General features: G+C 34.5%; 1 protein-coding gene across 1 annotated transcript; it reads left to right on the forward strand.

Annotated features, from left to right (window-relative positions):
* The first annotated feature begins 1,894 nt into the window (after positions 1-1,894).
* Positions 1,895-21,509, forward strand: LOC150103523 (triple QxxK/R motif-containing protein-like). Its single transcript, XM_090398248.1, has 4 exons — positions 1,895-2,031; positions 5,120-5,205; positions 8,214-8,302; positions 20,772-21,509. The coding sequence occupies exons 2-4, from the start codon at positions 5,142-5,144 to the stop codon at positions 20,886-20,888; spliced, it is 270 nt and encodes an 89-aa protein (XP_090254374.1). The 5' UTR covers positions 1,895-2,031; positions 5,120-5,141; the 3' UTR covers positions 20,889-21,509.
* The last annotated feature ends 746 nt before the right edge of the window (positions 21,510-22,255 follow it).

Consider the following 22,255-nt stretch of genomic DNA (forward strand, 5'->3'; position numbering starts at 1 on the left):
TCCACCGCAAAGTGACTTCTTAGTAGCTCAACTATTTTTTCTGCTTCCACTTTCCTACCATCAACACAGTAAAGTTATTCTTCGATAATCACTTTCTCTTGCTTGCTTGCTACATACAAGGGGGGGGGGCTGAAAAGTTCTGCTAAACACCTAGAGCAAAGCTGATGTCAAAGTAATTAATATAACCATAAGAAAGAACAATTTCTTAAACCCTTTAACCTCCATGTCTCATAAAATTTTTATCATTTGTTCTTTTTCTTTTAGGATATATAAGAAGACATAAGAGACCTCATTTCCTTCATGGTGAATTGTTGTAGAGTTGTAAAGTAGGTTCCCTCCGTCGTTGAGTCTTTGAACTCCTTGGAGGTGTCGAAATAAAAATAATAATAATATTCTAACGATTGCAATGTGTAAGTTAATTCTTGTCTGCGGTTTATGTTGCTCATGAGTATGCTGATCAACTTTCCGTTTATATTTCTTTTGCGATGCTTTTTTTGCAGCTTCTGCTTTATATTTTTTATCCATTTAATCCTTGTTTGGTTTATCCTCATCACCGTGGGTATGCGGTCTGATACTGCCTATGGCGAATAATCTCTAACCACTTCCTATACACTACTGACATTCATTCATTGTAGCTTCCTATGCCAATGAATTGCTTCAAGCTACCATCTAAGTTTTTCATAATCACTAGCTTTACAGTTCCACATAAAATTCTTTCTTGACTGAGAATTCCACACATTGAGCAGCCTTCCAGAACAAGACTACATGATCTTTCCCTGATCAGTAGTAGAGTTGCTACTCTAGTTATATAAATAGATCTGGTGCTATTACCAAATCCAACACTCTCAAACTCCTGATTCCTTCCCTCATGTCACATGCTGTTTCAGGTAATTATCCCTTAGTAACTGTATAAATTCTATTTACATCTGGCCATGTGTCCTTTCCTCCTTATAATCTACATCTGCATAGTTTAAGTCTCCCACGATAATATCTTAGCCTGTACTCATTGTACTAATCTGCCAATGCATAGTATCCATATATTCCTCTGGACTCTCTCTCAAGTTAATAGCAGCAACCCACAATATATTTGGTCATATTGACTTTTTTCTCACTCCAGACAGCCTCAAACGAACCATCTCTCTTACATCTACAATCCTTCTTAACTTCTGTTTTTTGTTGGTTGAAGTTCTTCATCTATCATTAATAATACTTATCATCCGCCCCTTCCCTCTATCTTCTCTGAAAATACAGTATCGTTACATTTTTTTCACTGTAACTACATTATTCTCTGCCAACCATGTCTTACTGATTCCAATAATTAACTCCTCTCCTTTATATCTGATACTTCTCTGGCATTCGTGTAAACGCATTTCAACATTCTCTTGGGCTCACATTACCTTTGCATGATGTCGTTACCAGCCCATTCAGATTCTAGACTTGGGAAACTGCATCCGGCTCTTCATGGTAATTTCTACACTCACATTCATTTGTCCCAGGGATGATCAGACACATGCTTGATATCAAACCACTAATATTTTGTGTTTCCCTGACTTTGCATTTCCAAACTCTCACTGAACAATATTTTCTCCAAACATCTAATTCCAGAACCATTCAAATGTAATCGACCTGGCATATATAAATCCTTTCTTCCATCAAATTAACTCCATATAACTATAAACTGCGCTTCATTGCTTCAGCACAATCTCTCATTGGCAATCCTGCCCTTTTTCAATTCTGTCCTATCTATGATGTTTGCGAGCATAAAAAAATTGCGAGTCTGCTGGCGGTATCATAGATACCGACAGCGGACTCGCAAACAATAATTTCCTGGCTTGTTAGATTCTTTGCTTGTAGATGGCAGCATCGTGATGCTTCACGTGTCAGTAACTTTATCATTTGTTTATTTTCATTTTAATTGATAAGTGTTTTTCATGTTTTCTTGATATGCTGATTAAAATAAGAGACTGGTGTGATAAAAATTATGATGATGTGGCCGGATAATATACCCCTTTGAAATTTGATAAGGATAGGGTAAGAAAATCATTTCATAAATATAATTCGGTACCAAATCCATTTTTTTCCCCAGTTGATATATATATATATATATATATATATATATATATGTGTGTGTGTGTGTGTATTAAATGTGTAATAATTTTGAAGTGTATTGAGATTACGATGACCTTAAATTGTAAGCATTTTTCAGTTACTTTGACTTTAGTTATAGGCCAACTGTAACTGAAGAAAAATATTTTTAAAGATTATTGAATATACAAAATTTAAAGGAAATTTTCATACATTAATATTTATTAACCCTTAAACACATAACTTTTTTTGAGAGCAGTGATCATGTTAACTAATTTTTGTCCAGTGTGAAATGTGAAGCTTGAAGATGATGCATGGACGATGTGAAAAGCGATAACTGCTTCCAGAACTTGCCAATTATGCATTCCCATTATCGAATCAGAAAATCATTATGAAATAACGGAACATCATCACATGCCTCCTGTGGCATTCAACCAGAAAGACATCAGAAGGATATTGATAAACCTGTATATAAAAAAAAGACTTCTAGTCCTGGTGGATTTCACCAGTAGTGCTCAAATGCTCTCTGAACCAACCCTTTCTTTATTATACTCAAAGTAAATTATACTTGTTGAAAAATTGTATTCCTGGTTGCACTTTATCAAAGTGTAAGAAAGCAAAGTTTATACAACTTCCTTTCAGACGAGCATAATGTTATTCATAAAGGGAGCCGATCATTACCCAGACTGTGTTCTACCTTTATTGAGGTCTCATCCATGGGAGCCAGACCCAGGAAGATACAAAGGTTGAATTAATGCTGAAGGCATACTTCTCATATAGAAGTATCAAAAAAGTTGTATCATGGTATTAATAAAATATTCTGGATCAGAGATAGTTGTAGAAAGTTTTTTTCACTTTGTCAGAAAGAAAATTATACTTGCCAAGAAATTATATTTTTGTTTAATCCTTGATCCAAGTGTAAGCAAAGTAATTGCTTACACTTGGATCAAGGATTAAACAGAAATATAATTTTTGGCAAGTATAGTTTACCTTCTTACCAAGTGAAAAAACTTTTCACAACTGTTATTATTACTCAGCTGACATCCTACCTACAGCATAGAAGTAAGCCTATATATAGCCATAAAAAAAAAATAAATAAATAAAAAAAGTGATGTATACTATCGACTTGTTACTCTCACCTTGGTGTTAATGGAGAAAATCATCAACCTTGTAGTGCATCAAACCTCAAGATTTATCTAATAAGTGTTCTAAACACTGATCTTCACCCTATGCTTCAGTGGGGCAATAACCACCTAGTCATCTTCACTGCTTCCAAGACACAGTTTTCTCTTTTAACTTGCAAAAAAAAAAAAAAAAAAAGTAATTAACTTTGATAAATAAAAAATAAACTTTGATAATGCTCAACTGAGTCCAGACTGCCATTCTCATACTGACCCTAATTGATAACCTTTTTTGGCTTAATCACATCACTTGTATAGCATCTTTGGCTTTCTTATTTGCTCAGGACATTACTTTTCATCTGTTCATCTACTTTATTTATTTTTATGTGGTTACCACTCATGAAAGGTTATCACTAAACCTATAGTGCATTTGTACTGGGTGGGCAAGGATTTTTTTTTTTTCTTTTATGTCAATTGTATGTATATTTTTTGTAATTTTTTTATTTTATTTTTACATTATCTGGAAACCCTGCTCTAGAGACCAAAGATGGAACTTTTTCAGCTACTTCAGACCTCCAGTAACCCGGGAGGTAGTCTCCCACTAGGCGATGAAATTCATCTTCCACCTTAAGACAATCATAAACATCCATGCCCATGGTGGGATTCGAACCCACAACCTGTTGGTTGGAGAACAGGTACATCAACCACTCGGCCAACCAGGCCAGTGGATTGTAATGCAGAAACTAGCCATTTATGATATAGTAGTGGAAGAGAATGTTTGAGAAAGGGGTCATTAATCAACCAAATCACTTCTCTTCTGAATAGCATTAAAGAATTTTTAGTTTTATGTGCATCACCCAAAATTCGAGACCAGTGGCTGTGGATATGGGATTAGTACAGAGCAAGCAGCTGCATATTTATATTAAACATACAGCAACACAAGCAACAACTGCCAAATATTTTTTATCAGTTGAAATGAAAGATGACTGGGAGTAGATGATTCAGTGCTGATGGCAAGTTTACCACAAGTGGAACGTGATTTGTACAAAAAAAAAAAAAAAAAAAAGAGAGAGATAGAGAGAGAACTAATAAGATACTCTAGAATTTAAACTCATCTAATGCAAAAGTAGTATTTAGCCAGTATTGCTTCCACTTATTAAAGCCTTAAGATGTAACAGGTGAAATGCATAAAGTTTAAATTGAATAATTTTATCTCTAGATTGTTGTTAACCTGGCTGACAGTTTTTATTTATTTATTGTTATTTTTTTTTTGAAAGTTACGAACTTAGGAGCGAAAATACAGGAGGCAAGGTTGAGATGGTTTGGTCATGTGATGAGGAGGGAGGATGAATATGTGGGAAGAAGGGTCATGCAGATGGATGGGATGTGCAAGGAAGGCAGAAGCATGGGCGACCAAAGAAGAGATGGAGCGAGCTGGTAGAAGAGGACTTGAAGATGAAGAACTTGGATGTGGTGACAGCCCAAGACAGGAAGGTGTGGAGGAGACTCATTACAGTGACCCCACTTAAGTTGGAGAAGCTGCAGAAGAAGAAGAAGAAGATTGTTATTTTTTTTTTAATAACTGTGGATGAGCTAAGCATTAGATCATCTGTAAATAATATTCTAGACACAAAAGATGAAACTTTTTTTTTTCATTACTTAAAGCCTGTAAATAAACAGGGTGGTACCACATTGGACAACAAAAATTGTCTACCACCTAGACTTCCACAAAATTCATGCTACGGTAGGATTTGAATGTACAGTCTGTTGGTTTGGAGGGTGGAGGCATTATTCACTTGTCCAACCAGACAAGAAATTCATTAAACATGATGGGAAGTTATTTTTTAATTGATTTTTTCTTTATTACTTTTCTGTTTTAATACTTAATGCTTTTTATTTGTTTATTTTTATAGATTAATTACAGCTGCTTTCAGAATGGCAAGGAACAGAAAAGATTCTACTGGCCAGACACAAGTAGATCAGTACAGAAAACAAATTGGTAAATTCTAATTATCTGGTTATTTTTTTAAAAAAATACTCTTTGAATATTCAATATTTAAAATTTATCAAAATTTCCTATTTCAAATTTCCAGGGTAGTGGCCCTGGGAAGGCTGCTATCCAGACAGGATTTGCCATTTATTGAGTCACATATGAGAAATATATGACTTCTGCATTACTATTTGACCTCAATAAAGGTCGAAACCAGTCTAGGTAGTGGCTCTTCCCATAATGCGTAGCACCCAAAAGGATGTGTGTTTTGCATTATGGAATACTAAGGCAATTAATTATTATTATTATGTGGCACCTCCAAGGAGTCCAAAGGCTCATCAAGGGAGGACATCTACAACTCTCTGTCTCCACCACTTAATCCACCAACTACAGCAAACTGCCACCATCATCTACACCAATGCCATCTACTGGCCACAACCACTAGTATTTTTTGTCTGTAAATTATGTGTGTTCTGAAGGCCAGTTTGTCTGTATGTGGGATGAAAAACTTTGAAACAAATGTCAATGTTGAAACGAACATTGACTTGTAAGGATAAGGAAGTCATTTTGCCTTTTTACAAGCCTTGATAAGATTACATCTTGACTATCGTTAGCAGATTTGGTCTCCTGGGTTTGGAGGGATAAACAAGCTGCTGTGGAAAGGGTGCAAAAAAAAAAGAGTAAGAGAGAAGAGATGATATCTGAATTACCGAATGTAGATTGATAGTATATTGACTGCAGCTGCTGATATACAGGAGGAAGAGGGAGCGATGATTGAAGTCTATAAACTTCTGAAAGGGTGCAATAGGATATCAACTGGTGAAGTTTTTCATTTGATGAAAGGTTGGGAGAGAACATGGGACATCCATGGAAATTTGTGTGCAGTTAAGAAAGTAGTGGAAGCTAGATATTTCTCTTGAAGAATAATGAGGGAGTGGAACAATTTGCCTATTGAAGTAGTGAGTGCATCTAGTATGAATGAGTTTAAGAGACAGTATGACACCTGTTGTGATGATGTATGACCTCCTCAAAGAGTTCCTGATAACCTGGAGATCACAAATAATAATAATAATTTATTTATTATTATTTATTTTTTTTTTTTTTTGGAGTAAAGTTTTGTGAACTACACACTTAGCAAACTAAGTCTTTAGTTCATAAATTCTCACTCTGTCTTCATAATCTACATTCCACAGTCCTGATGTTATCTTTGACACTGTCCTTTTTACTTTCTCTACTGTATCAGCATCATCATGGAAACCAAGGGGCATGATGCACTCAGAGTAGTTGGAGTATACTAATATTATAAATAACAGATACTAAATACAGTAGCAAATGAAATAGGATTATATATAAACTATGGAAAAATTAAATTGCAGTAATCTATTATTTATTCAACCTTTAAAATGAAGATCCTTTAGTTACCCAATGTCAACCAACTTAATGTAGAGTACCATGCAGTTGTATTTCACTGATCTGACCCTTCAACAATCAGAATGGCAAATTGCCTTCCCATTGCATTCAGATAAAAGTAGATTACTTTAGTGACAAATATTGAAGAAACCCTGATGATAACAGAAGAACAATAATAAAATAGAACATACCAAGAATATTTATATTTAAAAAAAAGAAGCATATAGGAAGAATAAAAAGAATTAATTTAGATTTGGATTGCTTTTGACAAACTGAAAAAAATTTCTGTGTAGTAAAATACAACTTAAAAATAAGCTAAACTTTTCAACCAGTGCGTCATCTCGTTATGACGCTTGATCAGAGTCATGGCCAAATAACTAAACATGGACAGAATGAGAAAAACTGAGCATAAAATGGAGAGCAAAGGGAAGAGAGAGAGAGCCATGCTAAACATCAAGCTACAAGACAAAGAATGAAGATATAAAATAAGAAACAGATGCATTAGTTATAGGGGAAGAGATGTTAAAATGAAAATGGTACAGGACATATTGCACTGATGAAGATGGCATGTTTATGGATAAAAATAACGTCCAGCGGCACCCATATAAAGGAAGAACAATGCCTGAAGACAGAAAAAGATGAAATGGAGATGATTGGAGAATGTTTTGCGTTGGGAAACCTTCAACAGAAAAAGATGGAGACAAATGATAATAAAAAAGCTTAGAAGATACAATTTTCAGTGAAGGCTGTAAATGAAAAGTGTGCCAATAGAGAACAATAAACAAAGTTGGTTACGGTAGAGGAGCCAGTTGAATGAATTTATAGAAGAGAGAAACATTGGCTACAACCCTAGCAGTATACAACAAATATTAACATGTAGATCTAGGAACTGATTTAAAAATAAAGCAGTTGATACCACAATATGAGAGTACTGAGGAAAGTTAGAAGAGTGGACATATGGTATCAGTGGTAGAACTTATGACCAAGATTTAGGTAGGTTGATGCAATTACAGATGCTTTAGAAGATTGAAATGTAAGAATTGATCAAATCAGAAACTAATTTGGAAGAAATTTGTTGATCAGAAACTAATCATTTTATTTGATACACTGTCATATTTGTCTTGAATACCTTTTGATAGCATACACCAGAAAAGATGGTTGAGTAATTGCAGAAAGAAAAATGAGAACAATCTATAACATTATTAGCTGAACTTCCCCATGTTTATTATATATCCTCGAATGTCATTTCCTGTTTTAATTTTACCAGCACTTATTCCTAAATCTTTTTTTAGTTATTATTTTTTTAATTTTAATACAGTACTCTTATCATGGGTCACACTTTCTTGCATCCAACCCATAACAAATCAAGTCATCTTCCCATTGCTTCTTACTTGCATACATAACAAATGGAGAATGTGCTGACATAATATTGAGCAAAATAATGACTGAACGAATGGCAAAATGGTGGTTCTGTTTTAATGTGATTTATTTATTTTTTTGAATTAGCCTTGTTTGTTTGTTTTTGAAGACTATCTAATGCCGTGCATATCTTGTAGATTATTTATATCATCATACCTTAATTTTCTTAATTACTAAAATTATTCCAGGAAAACAGGATTATAAAAAGTCCAAAAATGAGCTGAAAGAAACAAAAAAGAAATCTCAAGCAAAGATATCTTCTTATGAGAGATATAAGGTAAATTTTCAAGTAGTCAAAAACAGTTTTGAATTGAAGTGATATATTTTTCTTTGTAGAAAAAAGATGCAGTCATTATTGTGAAAGTTAATTAAACTTGCCTCGAAATTATACTCTTATTTAATCCTTTATCCAAGTTTAAGGAAACAAAGTTTGTACATGGAGTATCTTTACAACTAGGCTGCTGACTTCACATCGGTTGCCATAATATCACTTATTAGTTGTCTCTGATCCAGAGTATTTTAATAATAAGGTGATACTCCTTTTTGCTACTTATATATGGTAAATATATGATTTCTGCATTAGTCAACCTTGGTACCTCTATGGGTCTGACTCCTACTAGAGAACTTAATAAAGGGTGAAACTGAGTTGGGTGCTTTAGGGGATGTTAAGGAAGGCAATTTTTATTTTATGTGACTCCCACCCACAATAAAGCTTGTAAGCTATAGTATATTAGTACTGTGGGTAGGCTAAGGATTTTTCTTTCTATTTTTGTAATTTTTTGTATTTTTTATTCCTTTTTTTACATGGTCTGGATATCCTGCTCTAGATGACCAAATGTGGAACTTTTTCAAGCCACTTCAAGCTTCAAATAAGCAGAGCAATGGTCTCAAAACAGGTGAAGAAATTCATCTTCTACCTAGAGACAATCACAAATATTCATACCCATAGAGGTGGGGGGATCAAACCTGCAGCCTGTTGGTTAGAGCAGTGCATCCCAAACTTATGGATGTAAAGGTCCCCTTTGGAAAAATTAAAATATTCCCCCCCCCCATCGGAAAAAAAATCGTAATACAGACATATATTATTATAATATTTATTGTATTTATATTCAAGATTTTGCATTTGTAAGTTTTTTTGTGTGCTTTTTATCAATTTAATGAAATGAAACTTTTGAAATGAAACTTATATGAATAAGCATATATTTACTGATATTCATTAAGTGCCAAAATATGCAGGAAGCAAAATTTGTGAACCAACAGCAATGTGTGATTTTTTTCCATTAAAATATAATAAATAACAAAAAAGAAATAATAAATAATAGAAATTAAATATGTTTCTTTTATCATCATCATCCAATTTTTGACATATACCCTCAAGGGGTGTGCAGGATATGATAGTACTTCATGAAAAATTTAACTCATTACTAACTTCCTATCTACAATTTTCCTCCAAATCAGTCTGTTACTTGTCAAGACCCCAAATTTTCAACATCAGGATCTTATATTTCTATTGTCTAAGCCACTTTGTACCGTATCAATCCACCTATATCTTGGTCTTCCTTTGGGTCGTTTTCTTGCCAACCTGGCAGAGAACACGTGTTTTGCTAATCTTTCCTCGCCCATTCTGTTCAAGTGACCATACCACCTGAGATTAGCTCTGCTAATGCATTCCTGGATGATGACAATGTCAGGTTCTTTCCTAATATCCTCGTTTTTAATATGATATTGCCATTGATGCCATCTGTTCACGCCTCTAATCTTTCTCAGGACTCATATCTGCAGTCTCTAGTCTTTGGTCAAGTGTTTTACTTCTGAACCAGCTCTCAGATCCATAAGTTAAAACTGGTTTGAACACTGTCTTGTATACAGCTAATTTAGTGTTCCGACTAATTTCGCTCTTATTCCATATTAATTTATTCAATTGACTTCCTACCATACCAGCTTTATTGATTCTGTTGTCTATTTCCATATTTAATTTACCATCTTCACTAAAAATCGTGCCTAAGTAGGTGAAATTTTTTACTTGTTCCACAGGTTCCCCATTCAAAACACAATTGACATTTTCAACGATTCTGCCTATTTTCATTGTCTTTGTCTTTTTATTGCTGACCTTCACACCATATCTATTACAACAGTTATTCAGTTTAGTCAGGGAATCTTGCAAACTTGTAGCGGATTTATTTAGACGTATGACATCGTCTGCAACTCAAATAAAGACTAAATATTGCTTGATTTTTCTATCCTTGCAGACAACCTCACCACATGCCTCTCTGGCTGAATCAATCAGTGTTTTCTTCAAGGTTTGCCACTGAATCTCCAAGGTTTGGTTCTTGTTCTCAAACTCTTTCATTTTTCCTTCAATAATGTTTGTGCATTTTAGTCTACAGTTCACACCTGAGAGCTGCTCAACTTTTATTTGCTTTAAAACTTTCTTACATGTCATTCTGTTCAATATGAAATTCAATTTTATCCTGCTCAAGACTAAATAGTGATCACTTCCATGGCAGTTTCTTCAGTGGGAGCCAGTGGGAACCAGTTTACTGGCTCCCACTGAAGAGACCGCAATAAAGGTCGAAACTAGTCTGGGTAGTGGCCCTTCCCTTAATGCATAACATTATGCATATCCGCAAGGAGATGTGTTTTGCATTATGGGAGATACTGTGATAGGAGTGATGTTAGCTTGCTCCACCTTTGCTGCAAGTTGCCCAGTGTTGTACTACCTTACCCCAGTCCTGAAGATATTTTTAGGTGCAAACTTTGTTTGCTCACACTTGGATAAAGGATTAAACTAAATCTATTATAGTCTAACCAAGTGAAAAATAAACTTTCAACATCTTTCTCTACATCCAGAGTAATTTAATAAAAAGGTGGCACACCGTTTGGCAACTCCTATAGGTAAAGATGACCTGCCATTGCTTCTGCCTGGTATCTCCACCTCTGGGCCTGGCTCCCACTGAAGAGACCTCAATAAAAGTCAAAACTAGTCTGGGTAGTGGCTCTTCCCTTAATGTATAACATTATACATATCTGCAAGGAGATGTGTTTTGCATTATGGGAGATACTGTGATAGGAGTGATGTTAGTTTGCTCCACCTTTGCTGTGAGTTGCCCGGTGTTGTACTACTTTACCCCAGTCCTGAAGATATTTTCAGCACAAACTTTGTTTGCACACACTTAGATAAAGGATTAAACTAAATCTATTATAATTGTTTAATTATTAGAACAATTTTAGGAATTTGAAATAAATATTCATCAGATTTTTGTTGATTGCCAACAAGGATATTACAACATTAATAGAGATAAAATCATATGAGATTATTATTAAAATTAAAATACAAAAATGATTTGAAGATTTCATTCTAGTAAGTCAAGGATTAAAACAAAGAGATAGTCTAGCTTCAATACTTTTTAACTTGGCTTTGGAATACATTATCTGATGGTTGCCAGTAGATATTGAAAGCACTTTAATAAATAAATCACTTCAAATTGTAGTATATGAAACATATTTGGAATTATAAATATTGGTGTATGAGATAGGATTAAAAATTAATCAACAAAAAACCAAAATAATGATTAATACCAGGCAGAATTTGAGAACTTTGAAATAGAAAAAGTGGAATGGTTTAAATATATAAGAGTAATGATTACAACCAACTAAATAAAGAGATAGAAATGCAGAATCGAGTAAAGAGGGGTAATCAGGTTTTTGATTCTTTCTCTCTCACACAAACACACACGTGTATTCAGATATTATAAATGCACAATATATATCTGAGAGGAGACCTCCACATAGCCTTTAAAGGAATGTGGAGAAACTGATCAGGGTTTCTGACCTAATGTCCAGTCCTCTCCTTCTCATGATGCACCCTGTTAGGTTATTACCTGGATACAGAATGAATGAGGATGGGCTAGAAATTTAGGATTTAGCTGACGAAATTGTATTCTTATTGGTTAAACCAAAATAACAAACGATTCATTATATTCATGCAATGACGACCAAGGAAATGAAGGAGTAGCCATAGTATTCAACACTAAATACAGGGCTAATTTTCTTGAATGGCAGGCAGTCTCAAGTAGAGTGATGTGGACAAATATGAACTATTTGCCCACATCACTATGTGGGCAAATAGTTCATATATGGGGAACTGGACAATGAAACTTATTTGTGCCTATGGTCCCACAGAAGGTTCTACTAAGATAGAAGCGGAGGAATTTTTTGAGGCTTTAGAGAAAGTAACTGGCACAATGAAAAACGAAAAGTTGGTCCTTGTTGGGGAACTAAATAGCAGAGTAGGAAATGATTGTCAGACATACAAAATTATATTGGGAAAATTTGGAATAAAGAGCAAAGCTAATAATAATGGTAAATACCTATTGGATTTCTGCTCAGGTTGGAACATTGTGTTATTACTAATACAATGTTCCAACATAAAAATGTGCACAAATTCACATTTTGAGGTCGGGGTGCTTAAGGGTCAAAGCTGTATAACTGAGAGGAGACCTCCACATAACCTTTAAAGGAATGCGGAGAACCGACCAGGGCTTCTGACCTAATGTCCAATCCTCACCTTCTCGTGGTGAGGATGAGCACCCTGTTGGGTATCTACTTTGATACTGAACGAATGAGGATGAGCTGGCAATTTGGGATTTAGCCGACCAAATTGTATTCTTATTGGTTAAACCAAAATAAAAAATGATGGTACAACATGACAAAATTTCATGCCCGCTGGGGCGTCGCCCAGTTAAACAAGGCCCCTGTTGTTTTCGCCAGGGAACCAGGATGGCAGATCGCTGTTCGCCTTATGAATAAATTCATATTCATAGTGCGAACAGCGAAAAGTCAGCTACTGGAACAAATCTGAAAACAAACCCCAACTCAACATCACCAGAGGTAAAGATCGGTACTATCAACGTAAGAAGCCTGAATGGCAAAGAAATGGAGCTAGCTGAGGAATTAGATAAGTACCAGATCGACATAATAGGGCGTGACTGAAACAAAAAAGACAAAAACTGGTGAGATCTTTCTGAGCAATAAATACAAAATGTTATATTCAGGCAATGACAATCAAGGAAAAGAAGGAGTAGCCATAGTATTCAACACAAAATATGAGGCTAATCTTCTTGAATGGCAGGCAGTCTCAAGTAGAGTAATGTGGGCAAATATGAGAATGGGGAACTGGACAATGAGACTTATTTGTGCCTATGGTCTCACAGAAGGTTCTACTAAGATAGAAGTGGAGGAATTTTTTGAGGATTTAGAGAAAGCAACTGACACAATGAAAAAGGAAAAGTTGGTCCTTGTTGGGAATCTAAATAGCAGAGTAGGAAATGATTGTGAGACATACAAAAATATTTTGGGAAAATTTGAAGAAAAGAGCAAAGCTAAGAATAATGGCAAACATCTGTTGGATTTCTGCTCAGGACATGGACTGGTTATTACTAATAGCATGTTCCAACATAAAAACGTGCACAAATTCACATGGAGAGAAGAGGCAAGGAATAAGAAAAGTCTCATTGACTATGTTATTGTTGATAGTGATGTTTTCTCCCTGGTGCAGGATACCAGAGTGTACAGAGTTTGAAATTGAAAGTGATCACTACGTAGTCTTGAGCAGGATAAAATTGAATTTCATAATGAAACGAAGAACATCTAAGAAAGTTTTAAAGCAAATAAAAGTTGGGCAGCTCTGAGTTGTGAACTGCAGATTAAAATATATAAACATGATTGAAGAAAAAAATGAAAGAGTTTGAGAACAGGAACCAAACCATAAAGATACAGTGGCAAGCCCTGAAAAAAATTGTGTCTGTGGAAATACTAGTGCTGGTGGTCGGCAGTAGATGCATTGGTGTAGTTGTGGTCAGTTGGTGGATTCAGCAGTGGAGACAGAGTTGTAGAGCAGGTGCCCTCCCTCAATGAGTCCTTGCACTCCCTGGAGGTGTCAAATAATAATAATAAATAAAAATAAAAAAAAATACTGATTGATTCAGCCAGAGAGGCATGTGGTGACGTTGTCTGTAAGGATAGAAAAATCAGAACTCCATGGTGGACACAGGAAGTGAAAGAAAAGAAGAAAGCATATCAAAAGTTTCTGGCAAATAAGTCAGCTTGTGCTCTTAGGGAATACAGAGACAAATGTAAGAAAGCTAAACAATGTGTAAAACTGGCTAAACAAGAACATAGAAAATAAATATCAAAAAAGATGGCAAGATATTCTGGAGGTTGTTGAAGAACTCAGAAATTGAGGAAAGAGTGCTGTAAAAGGAATTAGAGATGATAAAGGTGACATGAAAACAGGAGCGAGAGATATTCTTGATGTATGGAGTAATTACTTCAAAAAATTGCTAAATGAAGCAAACGGTGATGACAGCACAGTGGTAAAAAACACTTACCAGGCATGCAGTCAGAAATACATATCCATACTTGAAGTAGAAAAGCCATCAAAAACCTGAAATGTTGAAAGGCAGCAGGAGTAGATGATATTCAACCAGAAATGCTCAAGTATGGAGCATTGTATAGTTCAGAAAGCCTGGACAGAGGGATGAATTCCAGATGATTGGAGTAGAGCTCTCATAATAGTACCCATATATAAAAAGTGAAATAAAACTGAATGTGAGAATTGCAAAAGCATTTCATTACTGAGTGTTCCTTGTAAGATATACTTGAAAAATGGTTGAGAATGATTGTGGAAGAGAAGCTTGGTGAAGAACAAGCTGGATTCAGGCCGAATAGAGGCTGTCAGGATTTTCACTTTACGACAGATAGTTGAGAAATCATGAGGATATAACAAAGATCTGTATTTAAGTTTTGTAGATCTGGAAAAGTCATATGACAAGATGCCAAGAGAGAAGCTATTCAAAATGCTACAGTTATATGGGGTATTATATCAAGCACTACTTATCTTTATTTGAGTTGTAAGTCAGCAGTTAGAATTGAAAGAAGTACAGGAAGATGGTTTAATCTTAAATGTGGTCGGACATGGATGTACATTATCCCCTCTGTTATTCATTATCTATATGGATCACATTATGAAGGAAGGATATTAAACCTGATATCAAACTTGGAGGTTAATCTCAGCTCTTTGCTTTATGCGGATGATGTTGTACTTCTAAATAAATCTGCTACAAGTCTGCAAGATTCCCTGACTAAATTGAATAACTGTTGTAATAGATATGGTATGATGGTCAGCATTAAAGACAATGAAAATAGGCATAAACATTGAAAATATCAACTGCATTGTGAATGGAGAACCTATGGAACAAGTAAAACATTTCAGCTACTTAGGCACGATTTTTAGTGAAGATGGTAAATTAAATTTGAAAGTAGACAACAGAATCAACAAAGCTGGTATGGTAGGAAGTCAATTGAATTAATTTATATGGAATAAGAGAGAAATTGGCCAAAACACTAAATTAGCTGTATATAAGACAGTATTCAAGCCAATTTAAACTTATTGATCTTAGAGCTATGTTAGAAATAAAACACTTGACCAAAGACTAGCGACCGCAGATATGAGAATCTTGAGAAAGATTAGGGGCATGAACAGGTAGCATCGATGGCAATATCGTATTAAAAACAAGGATATTAGGAAATAACTTGACATTGTCAGCATCCAGGAATGCATGAACATAGCTCATCTCAGGTGGTATGGTCACTTTAACAGAATGGGAGATGAAAGATTAACAAAACTAGTGTTCTCTGCCAGGGTGGCAGGAAAAAGACCTAGAGGAAGACTACGATATAGGTGGATTGATACAGTAAAAAATGCCTTAGAAATATAAGATCTGATAATGTTAGAGTCTTGACAGGTAACAGAGTGATTTGGAGGAAAATTGTAGATAGGAAGTTATTAATGATGTAATTTTTAATGGAGTACTATCATATCCTGTACACCCCCTTGAGGGTTATATCAAGAATTTGATGATGATGATAAAATAAACAAGATATCTATTGGAAGATTAAAGCACAAATATATAATTGATAATTTGTCTAAGATAATTCAAGTTACACATCTGTAGATTGTTATCTACAGATGTGTAACTTGAATATAAAAAAAAATTATGATGTTCAGAAAGTTGCAGTGGGCAGGACATGTTTTTCTTATGGAAAATGGCAATATTCTTAATAAGAAAACTATAAATAGCAAAATTCTAGGTAAAAGATAAGAGAAAAGCAAGAACAAGATGAATAGATAAATTAGTCAAGATAACCACAATATATTGTAATCCAAACTGGACTTAAGGTTCTGGACAAACGAGATTGAGGGCATCAAATCCACATGGCCAAGGCTTGATTTGTGCATAAAAGCCATAGGAAAAAGAAAAAGTCTTCTTAAACTAGTTGTGAAAATAATTTGCCACTGCTGTAGGGCTATATGAATCCTTGGGGGTGTCATAATAATAATAAATATTCTACAAGCATGCACATTTATGAAAGGCTTAAGGTGGTAGATGATTTTCGATGAGATCTTTGTCCAATCACTCACTCAGATTAGCAAAAACATTAAACTCTTTACAAGACTGACTTTCACACCTTTTTACAAACTACATATTTGAGTCATTTTGTTAGCTGTTATCCTATTCATTCAGTCATAAGCTTTTACTGTCACTTCTTCATTCTGTTGAGATATCAGTTTCTCTCTGTTAATTTTCAGGTTATTATCTGCCCCATTAAAATTATTCATTTCATTTAAAATCAGTTTCAGTTCATCAACAGCTTTCTTCAGTCCACTGCTAGATGAATGTCTCTCCATGCTTCTTTCATTCTTGCTGATCTTGTGCATCTCTCCATCATAAATGTCTATAACATTTTGTTTCTCATCGTCCTATCTTACCACTGGTCTACTTGGTTATGTGAGTCCTTGGAATTTTCATTCTGCTCTCTTTGTCCATTTGTTGTTAGACATTCCGACATGTCTTGCCCAGCAGTATTTGTTGCGTTTTATTACTAATGTAATGTCCATTACCTTTGTTTGCTTCCTTATCCAAGTACTATTCTTTTTTTTCTAACCATGTTATTTCTTCTGGTTATTATTCCATGTTTTACAGCAGCAGTTCTTAAACAGTTTGGTCTCAGGACCACTTTACATTTTTAAAAGTTAAGTACCCCAAAGAACTTTCCTTTATGTGAGTTATACTATTGATATTTACCACATTTGAAATTGAAACTGAGAAATTTTTTAAATATTTATTTATTAATTCATATAAAAATAACATACTTCAGCATAGATTCTAACCACAGACTCCTCAGAGCCATTATAAGAATAGACCACAAAAAAGAACAACATATCAGGGCAACATCAAACCAGAAAAGACAACCCAAACAAATAGACTACCACAAGTTCAGGAAGTACATGGAAGAGACCGAATGGACTATTAAGAACTGTTACATAAATGATGACTATGATTATACTGAATTTATTAATAAATTCAGCGAGTGCAAGAAAAAATCAGAAATTCCTGTGAAACAAAAGAAAAGAGAATGACTCTCACCTCAAACTACTGAAAAAGAGAAAAGAATTAAAGAAATCTGAAGGAAATTTTCTAGAATACAAAATTATCTGTAAGATACTAAGGAAATGAATTCCAGAAGACTACAAAGCCTTTCAGGATACAAAAACTAAGAGAAGCAGTGCAGGCAAAACCAGCCTGGAAAAAATAGAGGAAAGCTGTTTTACAGGATCAAAATGGAGACAAACACACTAATAGAAAAAGGATAGAACAAATTGTGCAGAATTTTTATTATGATCTTTATGCAACTAAGTGCCAAGTCTCAGAACCGATCCTTCCAAAACCAAACAATATACCAGATGTACTTCCAGAAGAAATAAAACATGCCCTAAAGAAAATGAATAAAGGTAAAGTGTCAAGACTTCAGCATGTTAAAGCTGAGGAAATCCAACAAAGTGGACCCAACTATATTCAAAGCCTTGGATATTTATTTTCTATGTTCTTGCCAAAACTGGCTAAACAAGTCTCCCATGACTTGTTTAGCCAGTTTTACACATTGTTTAGCTTTCTTACATTTGTCTCTGTATTCTCTAACAGCACAAGCTGACTTATTTGCCAGGAACTTTTGCTATGCTTTCTTCTTTTCCTTCACTGCCTCTTTAACTTCCCGTGTCCACCATGGAGTTCTGATTTTTCTATCCTTGCAGACAACCTCACCACATGCCTCTCTGGCTGAATCAATCAGGGTTTTCTTCAAGGTTTGCCACTGAATCTCCAAGGTTTGGTTCTTGTTCTCAAACTCTTTCATTTTTCCTTCAATAATCTTTGTGTATTTTGGTCTACAGTTCACATCTGAGAGCTGCTCAACTTTTATTCACTTTAAAACTTTCTTACATGTTCTTTTTTTCAAAACGAAATTCAATTTTATCCTGCTCAAGACTAAATAGTGATCATTTCCAATTTCAAATCATCTGTACACTATGGTGTCCTGCACCATGGGATGGTGGGAAAACATCACTATCAACAATAACATAGTCAATGAGACTTTTCTTATACCTTACCTCTTCTCTCCGTGTAAAGTTGTGCAATTTTTTATGTTGGAACATTGTGTTAGTAATAACCAGTCCATGTTCTAAGCAGAAATCCAACAGGTATTTGCCATTATTATTAGCTTTGCTCTTTTCTCCAAATTTCCCCAAAATATTTTTGGGAAACAAGGAAGACAAAATATCATCATCCAATTTGTCTACTCTCTCTCTCACATATATAAAATCATGAACAGAGTAATACTGTGAACAGAATCCAAAACACTCGAAGACAACTCCAGTAGAGATAGCAGGCAGGATTCAGAAGAGACTGCTTCATAATAGAATCATATCCAGGTCATTTCACAATGACCTGGATATGATTCTATGTATGACAACTAACAGAAAAATGCAGAGAATGCCGAATCCCTCTATGTTTCCTCTTTATTGATTTTAAAAAGCAATTTGATACCATAGAATACAATGCAGTCATCGGTGCCTTACTGGAAATAAATGTGGACCCTACTTACATCCACATCATAAAAGAAATTAACAAAAATCAGACCACACAAATAACCCTATTTGATCAACCTATAAATATAGTTATAAAGAGAGGGGGTCTGCCAAGGCGATGTGATCTCCCCCAAATCTATTTACCAGCACTTTAGTATACATTCTGAAAAAAATAGACTTAAACAAAGAAATAAGCATAGACGGTTAAAAACTACAAATCCTTATGTTTGCCGATCATCTAGTACTGATATCCAACGACCCAAAAGACCGAGAAGAAATGGGTAAAAAATATACACAAACAGCAGTAAGATAGGCTTAGAAATGATCTAGAAAAAACAAAATGGATTAAAAAAATCTACACAAGTGACAGTCACCTATGTATTAATAACAACCCAATAGAACAAGTTGACTCCTACAATTACTTAGGACAAACAATAAAAATTAATGACGATTTATATGAATAACTAGCAAAAAGAAAGAAAGCTGCATGGCTATCCTTTAACAAACTAAAAGAAACACTTACTGACCCAAATCTTGACATCTCTGTGAAGGCAAAACTGTTTAATAGTGACATTCTTCCATCATTCACATGTGGATCAGAAACATGGAACAAGACAAGAAATGAAGAATTGACTCTCAGAATAACTCGGCGTGGAATAGAACGTAGGATTTGTAACATCAGCAAAATGGAACATGCTAGAAACATGGAACTAAGAAAGAGATCAGGCTTAAAAGATGTGGTAACTGTAGTATATGAAAGCAAGATAAAGATGGGCAGGCCACATAGCCAGACTCAGGGATAACAGATGGCAACCAAGAATAAAGAGAAAACCAGGAAGACCACCTACAAGATGGGAAGATCCATTAGTGAAATCTATGGGTATAACATGGGAGAGAGGCTCAAGATCGAGATCGTTGGAGGCATCTTTGTGACCTGCACTCATGGAGAAATCCTGAATGAAACACAGGTCCATCAAGGTAATAAAAATAACAATAATGAACCCATTATATGTAAACATAAGCAACGTATTTTTTATGAAAAATACTATATTTTCAAATAACACCTTAGTACTATTATAAAAGTGGTTTTAACCTTGCAGCTTCTCCCTCCCCCCCAAAAAAAGAGTCTCAGAGACACACAGTGATTCACTGACCACACCTTCAGAAACACTGTTTTACAGCATGTAGTATTGCATCTTGCAGTGAGTTGATTTCCTTGATGTTTTCTTTAGATGGAGTCATATTCATGGGATTATAGACTCCTGATAAAAATTGATAACTTTAATAACAATTTTCTTCAGAAGTAAACATATCTACACTTTTCACATGCATCTGCTGTGTTGCTTTTTGTCCACACTCTCCGGTGACTACACTTTACAATCTGACTGGATTTTCATTTCAGATCTGTACGTTTATCCTGCAATACATAAACTAATTGGCTATTCTTAATTTTGCTGCATCAATGAATTACCTACCACAGTCATCACCTGTCAACTACATTGTAAGAATCAAATGCTGAGCTGACTTTTGAGATATATGGAATCCATTAGTTTCTTTATTCCACATAACTATAAAGTTACAGTTAAACATATTATAAGGAATCTTTGGTTTCTTTGTCACTGTGTAAAATTTCCCTTCTGATATTTATTTATTAAAAATTCACAGTTAATTTTTTTAATAATATTTATAGGAAAGCTAATTTCATTTTTGAATTCATTATTTTTATTATAGACAGAAATTGATTTTCTCTTTTCTTCCATAGGAAATAGCAATCTTAGTTCTGGCATTAGTAGTACTCATTGGATCTCTTTATATACTGCTTTACATATTTCTATCAAAGGATGAAGTAGAAGAACATGCAAAGGAAAAAATGTTATAGCTGTTTATTTTTTGGCCTTTATTAAGGCAAGTTTAAATAAGATATGTAAGAAAAACTTTTTTTTTTTACTTAACTCTGTGGGCATTATTTACAATATGTAATGTTTTTGACACACAATGATTTTATGGGTGGTCCATATCTTTGTTGTTAAAATTGTAAATATACAAAAAAAAGTGAACTACTTTTATTATCAAATTATTTCTTATATCATTTGTAGAATAAAATGTGATCATTTGTTTTTCAAATATAGAGATGCAGAATGCAAGTCATTTTCTATTGAAACTGCACTATTTAGTCATTGTTGATAAAGACTGTTTTTTACACACAGGCTTACCAGAGAGCTGGAACAAGTGCAGGAGAAGAGGTATATGAATAAACCTGAATATAAGTTTATTTAAAAATGCATATGATGATTATTTTTTATTATTATAGCCAGAGGCGTAGCAAGGGGGGAGGAGTCTGCCCCAGGCAGCACTTTGAACTTTTGCAGTTAATTCTAAAAAAACAGTCTCGAGAACTCATTTCCAAATATTGTAATACTACTGCGAATTTTCCTCACAATTGCTGTAAGTGTTGCTACTTGTAAGAGAAGTTTTTCTAAATAAAATTGATTAAGAATTACCTACATTACTATGAAATAGACTTCGCCAATGTCATCGAGGATTTTGCTAACAGAAAAGCAAGAAAAATAACATTTTAGAATGTTGAAATTAAAGTTTTACTTCAAAAATAAACATAGTGTTTTAATTTATTTCTCTATATGTTGTTTTGACTTTTTGTAGTATTTTTGGCATGTGTTTAGAGGGGCAGCAAACTCAGAGACCGCCCCAGATGGCAAAAACTCTAGCTACACCACTTACAGCCTTCCTAGAATAGCAGTGGCATAACTGCATTTATTTTAAAAAGTGTTCCAAGTCGGATTCATGCCTTTTGGAAAGAACTGAAACACCTAGAGAAAAACCAATCCCAAATACAATCAGTAGTTGATTGTATGTGATTATATGCTATGTATACTGATTCCCCTGTGGAAAAAGCTGAAAAACACTTGATTCAGCTTTCTAAATTGTCATTCATGAATAGGATGGTATGCACTTGCTTTCCTTTATATAGTTCACCTTGCTTTCCTCTTCCCTTTTTTTATTTATTTTTCTCATATATAAAAACATTAACATGTTCAGCAGTGCCAATTGCATATTACCATTCAGTGTCCTAATCATTTGTATTTCTTGAATGTCCATATCTTTCACCTATAAAATAAAGTGACTGGCTTTCAAAAATTATCAGTAAAAATAACAGTTATCATCATCATCATTATCAAATTCCTGCCATGTACCCTCAAGGGGTGTACAGGATATGATAGTACTACA

This window comes from Typopeltis vanoorti, chromosome 9 (genome assembly GCF_054136105.1).
Source record: "Typopeltis vanoorti isolate ZY-2024b chromosome 9, IOZ_Tvanoo_1.0, whole genome shotgun sequence".
Taxonomy (NCBI): Eukaryota; Metazoa; Arthropoda; class Arachnida; order Uropygi; family Thelyphonidae; genus Typopeltis; species Typopeltis vanoorti.

Bases quoted from the DNA above. Each gene is read 5' to 3' on its own strand.
- LOC150103523 (XM_090398248.1), top strand. From the start codon at position 5,142: ATGGCAAGGAACAGAAAAGATTCTACTGGCCAGACACAAGTAGATCAG. The intron at 5,206-8,213 runs GTAAATTCTAAT...AAATTATTCCAG, and splicing joins TCAGTACAGAAAACAAATTG to GAAAACAGGATTATAAAAAG. The intron at 8,303-20,771 runs GTAAATTTTCAA...TTTCTTCCATAG, and splicing joins CTTCTTATGAGAGATATAAG to GAAATAGCAATCTTAGTTCT.